The sequence below is a fragment of the Martes martes genome (genome assembly GCF_963455335.1).
Source record: "Martes martes genome assembly, chromosome: 10".
Lineage (NCBI taxonomy): Eukaryota > Metazoa > Chordata > Mammalia > Carnivora > Mustelidae > Martes > Martes martes.
The window spans coordinates 44,553,016-44,569,078 of record NC_137898.1 but is presented as its reverse complement, the minus strand read 5'-3'; the positions used below and the strand labels follow the sequence as shown (position 1 = coordinate 44,569,078).

At 49.7% G+C, this 16,063-nt stretch overlaps 1 protein-coding gene across 2 annotated transcripts in view; it reads right to left on the bottom strand.

Annotated features, from left to right (window-relative positions):
- Positions 1-16,063, bottom strand: part of PLEKHA7 (pleckstrin homology domain containing A7) — a 214,173-nt gene that overhangs the window by 26,040 nt on the left and 172,070 nt on the right. For both annotated transcript variants that reach the window (XM_080815472.1, XM_080815473.1), the window contains exons 11-13: positions 12,967-13,489; positions 12,377-12,463; positions 9,635-9,688 (exon numbers count right to left, since the gene is read on the bottom strand). In XM_080815472.1, coding sequence (XP_080671598.1) covers positions 9,635-9,688; positions 12,377-12,463; positions 12,967-13,489 — 664 coding nt within the window. The remainder of the gene's footprint in view (positions 1-9,634; positions 9,689-12,376; positions 12,464-12,966; positions 13,490-16,063) is intronic.

The window sequence follows — 16,063 nt, the reverse complement described above, 5'->3', positions numbered from 1 at the left end:
CCTAATTTCCTTCTTGCCAAAAGCTGTGTGGGATGGGGCTGGGAGACTTTTCCACAGATGCACCCCCACGGCCAAGCCATGGTCAGAGAGAGCCAGGTCGAAGGTGTCCCATGCACAGAAAGCCATCTTGCTGAATTCCATTTTACGGATGTGACCACGGAAACAGAGGGTAGAACCTATCTCTTCCATGAGACAGATGGTGTGTATACTAGGCCAGGGGTTCCAGTGTGGATGGACAGACAGTTGCTGGAGAGATGGCCCTCACTTTCTCCCTACTCCATCTGAGAGGTCCAGTAAGTTGTGTGAATAAGAAGCAGAAATATATTAGCAAACATTCCCCTCACAACTCAAGCCAATCATGTCCCCAGCTGTCCTGCACTCCTCCTTCCTCTCATCATCAGCAAATGCCAAGTTCAAGGTCAAGGGATGATGCCCTCTCCATGCCTTGAGCTGAGGACAGAGTCTAGCTGCAGATACAGCCCCAATCCATTCCCATGTTCCCTGTGGTCACAGAGCAGAAGGCAGGGACCATTGTCTTTTATATCTTGGTAAAGTCAGCCTGAACATAAAGCCTGGTATGCTGGAAAGCACTGGGCAAATGCTTATTGCATTGGAGGTAGGTCAAAGGCAAACACATGTGGGTCAGTAGAATTCCTGGAAAAAGTAGAGCTCCAGCCAAATTCTGCTCTTCAGACTGGCATATTATGTATGTGTACATACATCTACACACAGAGTCAAGGACACATGGACTATTGCCACAATCCACAAACAAACCACTGGCTTCAAGGACATAGGGCTGGGAAAGGCAGGAAGAGTAGTGGAGGAGGGGGGAGGGGTGGCATTAACTCTGATGAACCAGGAACAGCTGACCTCCAGGCAGAACTTGGCCTTTAAACTCAGGGGAGCCCAGCAGGTGAAAGTAAGGAGGTCACTCTGTGTCACAGTCCCTCATCAAAGCAGAAGACAATGAGTCTGCCTACTCTCCAGGGGCTGACCCTTGGCTCACTTCCTAGGAATAAATCATTTTCCAATTGAGATAGGCTGTGGAGATTTTTTTCCTCCTAGCAAAACTCTTTCCTTTATTTCACTAGAGCTTTTAACAGATACTATCTTTTTGATACCGAAATAGCAAAGCAGAGAATCTAATTGAGCAGAGCCTCATCTACCCAACACCGCCAAGAAAGGAATGACGTGTTCTACACAAAAAGGGCGTTTTGAGAAAGCTGAACCTTTTAAACTTTTTGACGGAAAGGTTTCTAAAAGTCAGTCCTACGCTGCCTCCAAGGAACTGAATATAAATTCAACCTTTCGGGGATGAATCAGAGTCATTATAAAAATCAGTAATATGGAATTTCTTAGAAGTCAGTGTTTTGGGACTATTTGGCCCTTGATTAAATGCTCTTAAATTTCTGTGCTTTCATTTCCGCTGTAGATTGACACATCTTTTCCCTCTCAGAATATTAGTACGCCTTCTTTTCTAAGTAACTCTCTCTTGTCCCCTTTTAAGGGCTGCATTTAAGGTGCTGAAAGTTAGGAATTTAAATGGCTGAGTCTATTAGGACGGGAGAGTCAACAGAGGTGACACTTGCTGCTTTTCTGGAACTCCCTCCCTCCAGTGGTTCTGGTGGCTTCAGGGGAGGTCCTCCCACAGCTCGTGTCTTCCAGTCTATGGGCCTTAGCACGTCAGATGATATGCTCTGTCTCCCCTCAGTGAACAGTGACCTGATTAGGGGTGATTGTGGGAACTGGGACACATTTTTCATATCTTCTCTGTATCCTTAAAGTCCAGCATATTGAGGATATTTGGGAAATGTTTGCTTAATGAACCTGTGAATGTAACAAAATAGAGGGAGCTGGAATAAAGGGCATGTTTTAGAGCATGAGCTTCAGGGAAGTGTTTACACAGCTCAGAGGCCCTTGAAACTTCTGAATTTAGCTTTGTTCCAGAGAATCAAGGCTACTACAAGTATCCACAAGTAGTTTATTACGTCTAATTTTCCTTTTAAAACTATGCTTTGTGATAGCAATGCTTAGATCCATTTAAAATGTCAACTATGGGTCTCCAGCATCTCTGTCACCAGAAAGTGGAAGTCAGTGGGCATTTATCCCTTTGAAAGAGTCTGTGCACCAGAAAAGAACTGAAGGCCACCCAGGCATTTTACCTCACGCTCCATCACATCCCAACACACGTTTTCTCAGGGCTCGGGATGACTGCACATAGCATCTGCTTCCCAACCTGCAGCCTCCCTTGGAAAGCTATAAAAGCTGGCCATATTTCAGGTGCTACTTCTGCATCAGTCAAAGGGAACCGTCTGGGACGGGAGGTTGGGGAGTGGGCAGGGGAGAACCGTCTTGTTCTAGTCCTGCTTTAGACTGTTTTCAAATACCAATGCCCTGCCCTGAAGAAAAGCCACCCTAATCCCAGGGGCATGGTGGCATCTCAGGATACCCCAGCTCCTCCATGGTGACCAGAAACTGCTATTCCTTCCCAAGGAACTCACGCTTGACTACACAGACCACACTGGTCTCCGTCGAGGTCAGTCCTCACCATGGAGGCAGATGAGAGAGAATGGGAACACAACACAAGCTGGTGGCAAGCCAGGCAAGCCCCCCACCCCACGACAATCCCAAGGCAACACAAAACATGGAGTCACAGAACATCGCAGATGAGAGGCTCAGCCTGGTGCACCAGCCAAAATGCTGAAGGGAGCTTCAATAGGAGAAAAAAATAAACCAAAATGACTTGCAGGAAGCCTGGGGGCGGTCAGGAGAGCCCCTGGTTAAGCAAGTGATGAGGTCAGCACTGAGCCAGAAGCAATGGAATGGCCCCGCTTGGAGACACAGATCAGATCATCTTACGCTTCTCCTGGGCCGACAGCCCCGTGCTGACTTCTTCAGCACTTTGTAAAGCACGTTGATCAAAGGTTCATTATTTTTTATCTGTTCCAAACAAAAAGGCAAATATAACAAAATGTGACAGGTGAGACATCAAAAGACACTTGAAGGAGCCAGAATTTGGGGAACCGGCCGGGGGAAACCTTGGGGAGGATGTGTGCTGTGTGATTCAAATGATCATGTCTCAGTCTGGTTATGCCGCTTCCCGGCTGCTGACCTTTCCAGACTTTGTTCCCTCACAGATGAAACAGAGGACAAGAAGCTCTGCCTGAAGGATCTTTGTGCAGACTAGTTCATGTGAGAGGGCCAATGCCAGGGCCCACTGCCCTCCAATTCCCCCTGCAGAAGGCAAGAGGAAACTTTGCTTCTTCCTTTGCTCTCCTTCACCTTATGCTGTGAAACAACGAATCACTAGGGAGGCACTAGACATTAGTCTCATCCCTGCCCCATGTTTTCCACCTTCAGTCCCCCAGACCCTCCTCTCCACACTTACGTTCATCTAAGTAATGTCTAACCAGTGATCCCAAATGTTTACAGCTCCTTTGCGGGAACACCGTCCCTACCCACTAAAACAGTGCACCTCAACTCCAGCTGAACACTGGCATCACCTGGGTGGTTTAAAAAAACAAAAAAACAATAACTTATGCCTAAGTCGCACTGCAAGAGACTTGGGTATAAATCAGTTTGGGGTGGAGCCCGAGCATCCAGATCCTTAACAGGCCCCCCGGATGATACCAATACGCAGCTAAGACTGGGCACCACCACCACTGCAACAAGGGCTTCTCAAACTTCAGCACGCTTCAGAATCACCTGGAGGGCTTGCTAACACAGCTGACCCTTGAGAACATGGGTTTAAATCATGAGGGCCCATATATACGTGGATTTTTTTCAACGAATGCAATACAGTCCTAGAAATTTTCTTTTCTCTATGATTTTATCATTTTCTTTTCTCCAGCTTACTCTATTACAAGCATACAGTCTGTAATATACATAATGGTACAAAATATGTGTTAACTGTTCAGTTACCAGTAAAACTTCCTGTCAACAGTAGGCTATTAAGAGTTAAGTTCTGGGGGGTCAAGTTATACTTGGATTTGCAACTGTGCAAGAAGTTGGCACCCCTAACCCACACGCTGTTCAAGGGCGAACTGTATATAGATTTGCTGGGCCCCACATTGAGAGATTCTCACTGAGCCGATCTGGGGTGGGAGACCCAAGATTTTGCATTTCTAACAAATTCCCAGGTATTGCTGATGCTGTTGTTCTGGGACCACACTTTGAGAACCACTGCTTTGAAACAATGTTTCTCAATCCTGGCCATACATTAGAAACACCTAAGGAATTTATTTGTTTTTTTTTTTAAGATTTTATTTATTTATTTGACAGACAGAGATCACAAGTAGGCAGAGAGGCAGGCAGAGAAAGGAGGAAGCATGCTCCCTGCTGAGCAGAGAGCCCGATGCGGGGCTCGATCCCAGGACCCTGAGATCACGACCTGAGCCGAAGGCAGAGGCTTTAACCCACTGAGCCACCCAGGTGCCCCTAATTGTTTGTTTGTTTTTTTTTTTAAGAGTTATTTATTCATTTATTTGAGGGAGAAAGAGCAAGAGAGAGCACACGTGAATGGGAGTGAGAGGCAGAGGGAGAGGGAGAGACTCTCAAGCAGACAGGGCTTGATCCCACGACTAATGAGATCATGACCTATCTGAAACCAAGAGCCAGACACTCAACCAACCGAGCCGCCCAGATGCCCCTGTTTGTTTTTTTTTTTTTTTAATTGCCGAGTATTACCAATTAGATCAGGGTCTAAGTGATTGGATGAAAGCACTGATATTCATTTTACAAACTCCCCTGGTAGTTCTAGTTCATGGCCAGGGTTAATAATCTTTGCTCCAAAACAACAGATCTCAAACTTTTTTGTGCCCAAGAATTATTCCAGAGCTTGATTAAAAAACAAGAACAAACAAACAAACAAGCAAACACGACAGAATTCTGGGCACCATTTCCAGAGGTTCTAATTCGATAGAACCCCCTAAATCTGTACTTAAAAAAAAAAAATCAAGCTCCCAGGTGATCTTGAAAATAGGTGGTGTTCCAGAACACAACTTAAGAAACTTGGCTCTAGAAGCTAACTTTGGAAAGAGACCCTGAACAGAGGAGCCCTGATCTCAGGCTTAGTCAGGAAGAGGCCAGAGGCCAAGTGACCAGAGCCCCGGCTGACGCATCCGTCAGTCAGGAATGACAGCCTCTGGGGGCACCACCTGAACAGCCGCAGATACTCACCCCTCCCCCTCCCCCTCCCAGCTGTCCTCACAGATGCATGAAAGCAATCTAAGTTGTCAACAACAGTAACCCCACATCTGCTTCTTCAGACCCAGCCAGGGGATGCGGTTCTGAAAAGCAGAACCATGATGACAGAAACACAATTAATTCAGTGAGTACAACTTTAGGGTGGGCATAGCACATGGTGCATGGAAGAAAGAAGGCAGGAATAAAGTCAGACCCTGGGTTTAAATTCCAGACCTATCGCTGTGGAAGTGACCTCTCTTGATACTTGGATTCTTGGTTAGGAAGGTAGCTATCATCACTCCTATTGCTTGAAACTGCTGAGAAGACCAAGAGCCATAATGAACAACACGCACCCAAACCCCGCCAGGGGGAAACAGATGCCTCATCGGGGTGGAGTCCTGTCCACTCTGCAGCACCAAGTAAAATGCCAGACAAGTTCTTTTGAGAAAAGAGCGTTAATACAGAGTGTCTTCTAAAAGAGTAGAGTCCACCTTTGTTTGAACACTGGGCACCACAACAGAAATGCTCACTTTAGGGAGAAAAAGCTCCCACAACATGGAGGGAAGCAAACACCACCAACTGATTCTGGAAGCTGAGTATTGGCTGATTGGTGGTGCTGGTGGTGGTGGTGGTGAAAGAGGAGGAGGAGGAGGTGGTGATGGAGATGGTGGTGGTGGTGGAGGTGGCAAAGGGAGGGTTTGGATCCTTCAGTCTGTGGCCTTTAGAACAGGGACATGGGGGAGCCTAGAGCAACAAGGCAGGGATAGGGAGGTCAATTTTCTCCAGTGACGCTTACCTCCTTCCTCACCCCTCCCCCAAGAACCCAGAGGAACCTCTCACAAGCAGCTAGTCATGGTGGGGCTGTGTCACGGCTACCCCCACACCCAGTCTGGGCTTCAGGGCTCATTCGGCTGTGTCCACAGAGGCCCTCATCTCAGGGACCCAAGCTGAACTCAGCATTAGCTCATTTTGTTGAGCATGTTGCCATCTCAAGAGCCAATGGACCTTAGGGTTTTCCTGACACAGTCATGCGCCACCCTTCTTGTCCCACAGTGCTCATCTAGCTTCATGACACCCCAGAGAAGGGGGGGGGTCCACCACAACCTGAGCAGGCCCTTTTAGAAACCCCTCTACTTGTAGCTGCTATCTACTTGCCTTTTTTTTTTTAATTGAAGTACAGTTGACTCATGCTATCCATTTGTCTTCATCCCCCCTTGCAGTCACAGAAGACACATGGTAACATTTCAGAGCTTTGTTGACTGTCTCTAGGTCTCCTGAATTACCCAGAACTCTCTCCATCACTCTGTACCACAGCTGTGCTAACTGCTGCTGATTTTCTTGTTTCTGCCCAGCATGCCATCCCATTAGGGAACCCTTCCCTCACTCCACAGGGAGTCTGGATTTACAAGTGGTCAGCCATGGGGATGCTGGGCTAGGAGAAAGTAAACTTAGGTTTGCAGGTGGCCATGTTCCCTGCCATGTGGACACAGCCCACACACCGGGAAACCTAGAATAGTGATGACGTGGCCTGAGCCTCTGGGATGATGTAGCCCTTGGCTAAAAGAACCAGTATATTCCCTCTTTGGGTTATTAGCAGGTTGATATGGGTTTCAGACACCTGCAAACAAAAGCATCCTGCCTAATACATCCTTAGCCATTGTTTTATAGGCGCTCAATACCTCTGTTTTGCTTCCAGCCCTTTCTTCAGCTGGGTCCTGAAGTGAAACACCATCTGGGAACCCTATGCCCCAGCTGGGTTTGAGTGGAGCAGAGCAGGTTCACTGCCTCCCTGACGTGGGCACCCTGCTGTATCTTGGAGAGAGGTTAAGGTGCCAACATTTCTGGCAGCCACACCAGACAGACAACTCACAGCACAAACCCCACCATCTCCCTGCTACCAGTGCAGCTCATTTGGGGGGAAAGTTCTCTGAGAGGAGCTTAGCAACTGGAGTAACAAAAATAAGACTGGGGAAATTCTGGTAACAACACAGCTGTTTTCCATGACAGTGACAACTTCCAGAAAGTCATTAGTTAATGTTCTGGCCACAGATAGCTCCTAGCTCATGAAACATCCCAAGGACGCACCTTGCCTCTATCACCTTAAGCACACTTCCTGGGATAATGTCCCTAGTTCAGTTCCATCAAAAACTGAAATGCCTTCGGGTCCACAGTAGTGGAAGCATTTTAAGAGAGGCTGGGAGGCAAGGTGACTGAAGTTTCAGAGTTAGAGCTAACCCTAAATACCAACTCGCCAGTAACCATTTATGTGGCCTTGGGAAAGAGCCTTAGTCAGTGAAAAAAAAGATAACACCACCCTCCTTCTAGGGTTACTGTGGGATTTACATAATTTAACAGAAGTAAAACACAGTGACCGTCACACATTTTACCCTCTATTGTTACTAAGCTTCTGTAGGTAGTCAGGACACCCAAGGACTTCAGGCCCTGCTGTCCTGTGCCTCAGTTTCTCTCTTTAAAACTCTTTTAACTCAAATTCTATGATCTTGAAATAAAACAGACCTGAACTGAATCTTCCCTCCAGGACCAGGTGTGAGTTTCTGCTGTCCCATATAAACAGGAACCAGAAGACAGAGATTTCCTATTACTCTAGTCTGGACTCTCTAAGCTCTCTCTTGCACCATGCACCAAGCACTCTGGGGACTGTTTCAAGGTACACCCGTGCTGCTGGGGAGCCAAACCTCTCTTAACAGCCTAGGTACATCGTGAATGTTCCATAAGTACGTCTAGTTGACTACATGGCCCTGGGGCAGAGGTGAGAAGAACCAAGGGGTGGCATGGTGACTGGCTATTGGGGAGGCCAGCGAATGGAGACGAGGTGGTAACACAGGGCAGGTGAAGGTGGTAAAACAGGGCAGGTGGACCTCTCTCCAGGCCAGGTGGGGGTGGTGGGCATGCTGGGAGGACCCTGCCCAGAATCAGGGCACAGCAGGGTGGGCTAGGCTGCACATTTTGCATCCTGAGGCATGACTACCAAACTTACAATATTCACTTGTGCTCTGTGTGATCCAACCACCACATAAGCTAGAAAATGTCCTGGTTTTGAGGGAACCCCCCTTATTTTTCTCATGTCAGAAAGCCAAGTCTGACTTCTATTAACTGCACCCCTCCTTCCTAAAGATCAGGAACATGCACAGTCTGCCTCCTCCAGCCCTGGCCACACCACTCTCCCCCTGTCTCTCCTTGGCTCCCACTGTTCCCTTCCCTTTAATTTCAATCAACTCAAACCCTCTGGCTCTTCAAGGCTCTAAACACATGCCACCTCCTTTAGAACTCTTCCCAGCATCACAGCCCACGGTGACCTTCACTATCTCAACTCCAAGCACTAGGCCAGACAGATCTTTGTAAACTCGTTATAAACAAGTCTGAGTTATTTTGGGAGATTTTCTTTTTCTAACCCAGACTATTTGGGAGTTTCTCAGGGACTCAGAGAGTCTCATTTTTCCTCTTACATGTCCCTTAGGCTTCTTTAGAGCTGGTTATACAGCAAGTGCTCATCAGATCTGGAAGCTAATTATTGATACCCAATCAAAGGCTCTGAGCTTGTCTCAGTGTGGACAGGTCCCCTGCATCTGCTACCACAGGGCCTAATGTTCGTCATCTCGCTTCTACAAGGCTGGATGACAATCCCCATGTTAAAGACACCTCAAGTCAGGTACCCAGAGGGGCTGGGGGAGGCACACCCTGTGGCAGTAGCCTGGGTGTCCTTCCACAGCTCGCCCCCACTCTCTCGCACCCACAGTTAATTAAAGGTCACATTCCTTCAGTCAATTTCATGGTTTAGGCATCAGAAGTGCTTTTCACAGTGGGAGCTTTCAGAGAGCCAGGGTAAGGAAACAATAGCAGCCCTCTTTCACGTAGAATGCCTCTCACACTTCTCCGCCAGCTTTCTCTCAGTCTCTGTGCTCTGAAGGCTGATCTTGAGCCTGACGCTTTCTCACCTACAGCGAGGCGCCCAGTGCTCTTCTCCTGAATGCAGACGGGAGACTAACCATACCGGGGGCTCCCATCTGGCACACCACAGTGGGCCTCAGCACTGCAGAACTCTGTGTGGAACCTGTTCCCCCAGCAACAAAACCAAAAAAAGCCACCAAGGTACTCGTGGCTGAAAACACACGTCAGTGGCACCCTATGAGCCAAACCTCTGAGGAAGGAACTAGTTACTGTTTGGGTCCTGACCAAGGATGGAAGAGATCAAGATCTCATACCCTCATTTCATAAGACTGAAATCTTACAGCAGAACTCACAAGGAACTGAGCCCAGCATTCAAGGTAATAAGAAATAAAACTCTTCCGATTTAGACAGGAGATGTCTTCATTTGGGATCCAGATTTGATAAGAACTGCACAGCCTTTGGCTTTGGGCTAGGCTCCATGAGGCTGACACGCTCAGAAAGGTGCATGTCCAAGGGAGGCAAGATGCTTGACATCCCTCACCTTTAGGTCCAAGTACTCCAGGTCCTTCTTCAGCTGGAGGTAGGTATCATCAGCCTTCAAATGAAGCAAAGAGAGAAAAAAGCCAGTTACGAACACCAAGGGTTTCCAAAATTTGGGGCTTCGTGTATGAATCCTTGACACTGCACAGCTTCGGGGTCAAGGAACTACATAGCGGGCTAACATCTGCAGCCACGGAGGAAGCACAAATGTCTCAGTGTAGCCCAGAGCCTTCTTTGAGCATGAAGGATCTTGCAGGTCACTGTGGGGAAAAGCCAGCTAGTCCTGCAGTTGGTGGGTGGCGGGGGTGGGGGGTGCAGTTTGATGGGGGAGGAAGGAGACAGCACACATACCACCACAGGGCTAGGACAGCAGAGCAGCTAAGGCCAGTAGTGAGCTCCTGAGACAGAACTAGAGAGGTCTAGCTGGAAGAGGACAGGCAACCCCTGAGCTAGGGACCCAATAATCACCAATGCTCCAATCCTTGTCATCAAACCTTTTCACTGGCCCACTTAATATGCATGAGGCAAAATGACCCTCTGATTAGTGTGGCTAATGTCTCAAAGGGGCAGGGAGATGACCTGGTGACCCAGGTGGGTCCTGACATGACCTTGGGTTCTAGGATGATAAGCCCCAGCAGCTACTGGAAGTTTCAGCTCCCTTTGCTCAGCATGGGACCATGTCAGGAGCTAGCTGAGGAAGTTTCAGTGTCAGACCTATCTGCCTACACTGTCTCTGACAATCTGTTGAGTTCTTCAGTGTAATTACCAGGAACAGTGACAATAAGCAAAAGACTCTTCCATTTTCTAGGACCTGTGTTTCCCATTAATAGCCCACAGAAGCTGTTAGGCAGAGGGGCTGTAAATGCTTAAGAAAAATGGCCCAGGCAGCACTTTCTCAACCAGCTAAGAGGTCTCCCAGCAAACTGAGGCAAACCAGAGCTGCAGGAGAAGGCCCTGTTTACACCTCTGATGTCAAACAAGTAAACAATGTGAGATGTTCAGGCTGTGCTTTTAAGCGTGAGAAGACCTGAAGGACCATTGACAGGGACACTGGTGACTTCTGAGATGGTATCTCCATCTCTAAACTGTCCCCTCACCCATCCCTACTCCCCCAATCAGCCCAGTCCCTATACACTTTCAACAGCAGTAAGGAGGACTGAGCAGAGGAATATTGTTAAAATTCTCTTAAATTCACAACTTAGGGGTTTTGCTTGGGTTCTCTCACATTCATTTTTCCAAGCACATTTCCTGGGTCCCTCTAAACAGGACAGTTAAAGAAGGTGATACCCCTGTCATCTTCCTCTTCTGTCCCCTGCCTACTTTCATGCAGTCCAGAGGGACCAATCTTGTATGGACATTGTCAAGCTGCTCAAGATGCCTGGGAGAGCAATTCCCTGGCCACTGCTTAAGGAGCTTGCCTGCAAACCTCCATGTCCCAGAAGGTTTAGAACACTATGGCAGATAGGACCTGATTTGGGCTCCAGCCCGCATGCCACTGGCTGAGGGGTCCCAGGCAGGTCACTTCCCCTTCTGGATCCCGTGCCTTGCGTGTGGCAGTAACCCCTGTCCTCCCTCACCTCTCCAAGGTACAGTGAGGTTCTCCAGGATAAGGGACATGAGGATGCTTTGTCCAGATCAGAGAGGACACCCTGCCTTTTCCCTCCGGGTTGACACCAGTGAAACACAACTTTCTGCACCCCAAGGAGTGGCCATGGTGGCAACAAGGATGACAGCCAGCACAGCCCTTCAGACATGACCACACATCAGCCTGGCAGTCACTACTCACAGACGGAGAAGCCACCGTTGAGGTCCCTCACGGTACATGCAGGCCCCTCTCCAGCACCAGAGGCGTGGGCACCCCCCGCCCCTGCGCAGCGTCTGGCAATAGCGACCAGCAGCAGACAGGCAGGGAATGAGGGGACGAGCCAGATAGCAAATACAGACGAGAGCATGGGCACGAGAAAACACGGGCCAGCACATCACTCCGTTGCCCCGCAGCAGGGAGGCCCCGGCCCTGAGCGAGCCCAGCAGCGCTGACCTGGCAGGCGGGCCATGTCAGCTGGTGCTGCAGTAACTGGCCGACGGCGAGATTGCGCACGCTGGCCAGCCGCGCCTGGTGCCGCCGTAAGCGGGTGAGAAGCCTCGAGAGCTCCTCCAGCTGCAGGTGTGTAGACACATCACGAGGAAATTAGCCACCGCAGGAGCACGACGCTATAATTACTCTTCACCCCGGGGCCGGGACAGCACTGATGTGACACCATTAAGTAATTATTGCATTAATTCTGTCATCAGGACAAATAAAGGCGCTGGCAGAAAAGGGGCTGCAGGAAGCAGGTTTTATTTTTTATTTTTTATTTTTTTCTAGGAAACAGCAACGAACAGTGCTCTTTGAAGGCAAAGTTAACTAACCAAAGCAAAGACCTGGACAAGAGGAGAGGAGCTAACGGCAGAGACGCTGGGAAAATGCTGCAGGGAAATGCTGCCTGAAAGAGAAGAAAAGCCCACATTCTCCTTCACTTCCCCTAAGCTCTTCCTCCGATCTTGGAGGAGCCCAAGGCAGCTGGATGACATGGAGCAAGTCACTGGACTTCTCTGAGCCTCAGCCTCCCCATCTCTAATGTGGGGGCTGACGGCTGCCCAGCACACTGCGGGTGACGGGCTCAGGGTCAGGGAACACCGGCTGAGCCGGCACCCTGCAGGCAGTAGCACATTCACGGGGCAGGGGAGATGAGGGGCGGCTTACCGATTTTCCATGGAGACTGGGAGCGCTGACTGTGTGGGTCACATAGCCCATGGAGGGCATGGAGCGGCGGTCCACGTGAGAGGAGTTCTACACGTAGGGGAGACAGGAGATCAGCCTGTGGGCCGAACCTCTGCCCCCTCCGCCCCTCTCTGCCGACATGGCCTGGCCCACGGCACTACCCCTCTTCATCTGCGAAATGGGGGGTCCACATATTTCTTACTGGGTTATAACAACAGTAAACTGGGGAAGCCCCCTGGAGAAGTAAAGTTGAAGTCGGGTTATTATGGGTTATTATAAACTACTGAACTGGCTGAACACAGACATCTTTTCCCGCAGACTTGCAGTTGGATGATCCTTCATCTCTTAATGCCTCAGAGTTCTCATCTGTGCAATGGGCATAATAGCACCTACCTCACTGGGGTGTGGAAAGCATTAAAGGAAAGCCTTTAGTATTGCACCTGGCACCTAAAAGTACCACAGAGGTGTCACCTCTCCTTATTTGAAATTGCTCAAATTAGTGTTCAAACCATGGGAGGGTCCTAGTGCCCTAATGCTGAACCCCACTGCCTGCCAGCCCTCCAGAGACTCACCTTGGTGGCATGGCCCCGTGCCTTCCTGGGAGAGCCCCCCAGGGAGATGTCCACACTCCTCCGCTGGTCCGGTGGCTTCACGGTGACCCTCTCTGCTGGCGTGTGTGGCCGCCGGGGTGGGAAAACCCTCGGGGGGCCCGGAGGAGGGATGTCGGAGGGAGATGGAGGCACAGAGATGGAGCGGGGCACCTCCAGCATGCTTCTGCTCCGGCCCTGGTCGGTGAAGTCTGGGGAACCGGCGCAGATGGGCGCCGTGGGGCTGCCATGCCGGAACTGCTGCCGTTGCTGCCACTCATAGAGCTGCCACACCGTGCCGTCCCGGTGTGCCCGGCGCTCCTCACTCGACATCTTCAAGTGACTGGCTCGGTCCTGCGCATACTTGTAGTCACTGGGCAGGTCGCGGGGAGGGGGCGAGGAGCCCCCTGAGGGATATCGGGAGCTCTTAGGCAGAGTCTGGTAATTTTCTGGGAAGGATAGTGACTGGCTGGGACCCTGGCGAGGAAGGGTCTGGTCCAGGGGTAGGCTGTGGAGAGAGAAGGAAGACGGGTAAGACAACCAGCACGGAATTGTGCTGGAAACATGGCTAGGTAAATCCACAGTGCCAGGCACGAGGAAGCCCCAAAGAACAATCGAAGCAGATGCCCAGGACCTCGGTCACTCCCTCCCTATGCGGAGGACTCTAAAACCGTTGGTCTCCAACCACCTGGGAGTATCAGCCTCCCCACCAGGCAGCCTAGCTACCCCACACCGAACGCTTCCGGTTCAAGGTGATGAAACCCGCCTCCTCCTCTCCCTCTCGCTATCAGTCCCCTCTTCCAAATGGGTGTGTCTATTCCTAGGAAATGCCTCCTAATTCCTCGGTCACTGAGACTTGCCCTCTGCTGGTATCCTCACACCAAATTCCGGAGGCCCTTAATGGAAGTGGCTGGCACCAGCTCTTTTCTTTTTCTACTACTCTAGTCCAGATACTAATTTAATCATCTTCCCCACATCACTCAGAGACCTTCCTAACCAGTGCCCACACCGAACACAGTCAACTGCTTGGATCTAATCACTCCCTTGCTCCAAAAACGTCAATGACTCCCCACTGCTTATGAAATAAAATCGAAACTCTTCAGCCTGGAACTCACCACTCTCTACCACCTGATCCCAACCCACCTTGCAGTCCTGCTGTTTTCTCACTGCTTTTCCAACAGGACTGGGCTGGGGCAAGCCAGGCATCTAGGGCCCAACAGTTAAAGAGGCACATCCACTCAGGTGCACCCCTGCACTTGCTGGGATCTAGGAATGAGAGCCTTACCCTAATCCCACCTAGCCTCCTACATACCTGGGCTACTTCTCAGAGTGGGAAAATGTGGAGAGCGCTTGACCTGGGTTTGAATGCTCGCTCTACCATCCATTGGCTAGATGACCCTTGGATGGCTCTGAGCCTCAGCTTCCTCACCTGTAGGCAACATGAGGACAGAACTATCTCCCTCATAAGACTGTTCTGAAAAGTAAATGAGACAAGAAAATGCAGCCTCCGTGCTTGATGCACAGAAGCTACTTCTCAATAGGTTCTCCCTTTTACCTCTCTTTATTCTCATAGTATTGTTCTTCCCTCCCCTACCTTTATGGGGTTTTCTTGCCCTGTCCACCCAAATCTCACTCATTTTCTATGACACTATCCTATGCTCCTCCCAGAGAGAACTTCTGCAGCTCTCAGGGCTTCCACTCTGCTCTGACCTAGTTATTATGTTGTAGGAAACTTGTCCAAGGTCTTTTTATTGATGCAACCTTTTCATCCTTGGAAGAAAGACATCTCTTCCCCAGCCAACCTGTAAATCCTCAGAGGGCAGGAACTATGTCTCGCATTCTGCGGTATTGCCCACAGTCTGACAAAGTCCTGATGCATAACCAGCTAGCCATTGCTCTAAGCCAGTGCATCCAAAGTATGGTCTTGGATGGGCAGCATCAGCACCACTTGGGAACTCGTTAGAAATGCAGGTTAGGGGCACGTGGGTGGCTCAGTGGGTTCAGCTTCTGCCTTTGGCTCAGGTCATGATCTCAGGGTCCTGGGATCCAGCCCCACATCAGGCTCTCTGCTCAACAGGGAGCCTGCTTCCCCCTCTCTCTCTGCCTGCCTCTCTGGCTACTTGTGATCTCTCTATCTGTCAAATAAATAAATAAAATCTTAAAAAAAAAAAAAGAAATGCAGGTTATCAGGCCCCACCCCAGATCTGCCAAATCAGAAACACTGGGGATAGATCCCGGCCTCCTGTGTTCTAACAAGCCCTCCAGGTGGCCAATTAAAAAGTGCTATTCTGGGGCGCCTGGGTGGCTCAGTGGGTTAAAGCCTCTGCCTTCGGCTCGGGTCATGATCCCAGGGTCCTGGAATCGAGCCCCGCATCGGGCTCTCTGCTCAGCAGGGAGCCTGCTTCCTCCTCTCTCTCTGCCTACTTGTGATCTCAGTCTGTCAAATAGATGAATAAAAATCTTAAAAAAAAAAAAAGTGCTATTCTAACTATTCTTAAATTCATCTCATTTAATCACTTTCTCACTATGACCTCAGTAAATGTCTTTTATGTCCTCACTCTCCCTCCTATAACATGAGGATACTAAGAACCTAACACTGTTGTGCGGATTAGAAATAGTTGTCATTCAAAAATGGTAGATTTCTTCTCTTTTTATTGTTATCTTTGCAATTATGGGAGGCAATTATTGTCTAGGGCGTCTGGCTAGCGTGTCTGTTTGCCACTAGGTGGCAGGGTTTACTACTGCTTTCCCAAAGTCAGAGGGGACTGTGTATCTGAGCAAGGGGCAGTGGCTGAATCCTCAAACAGCAATGGTGGCAGTGGCAGAAACCAGGCTGGGGGCCTCCCCCGGGGACTCCACAACTTTATCAACCATTGTTCACTCTGACTGATGCAAAATTCAGACTATGCAAAGTACGTCCTAGCTCTGCTCCCAAACCCCTTCAGTCTGGTTTTGCAACCTGTTCTCGGTGCCTGCCAGCCTGCCAGTCAGAGTTCCCCCACAGGGTGGTGCCCCAAAGCCCTCAGCTTCATCCTCTAGCCTATGCCCTCTGCTTCTGCATTGTCTGCCATACTCCCAAGCC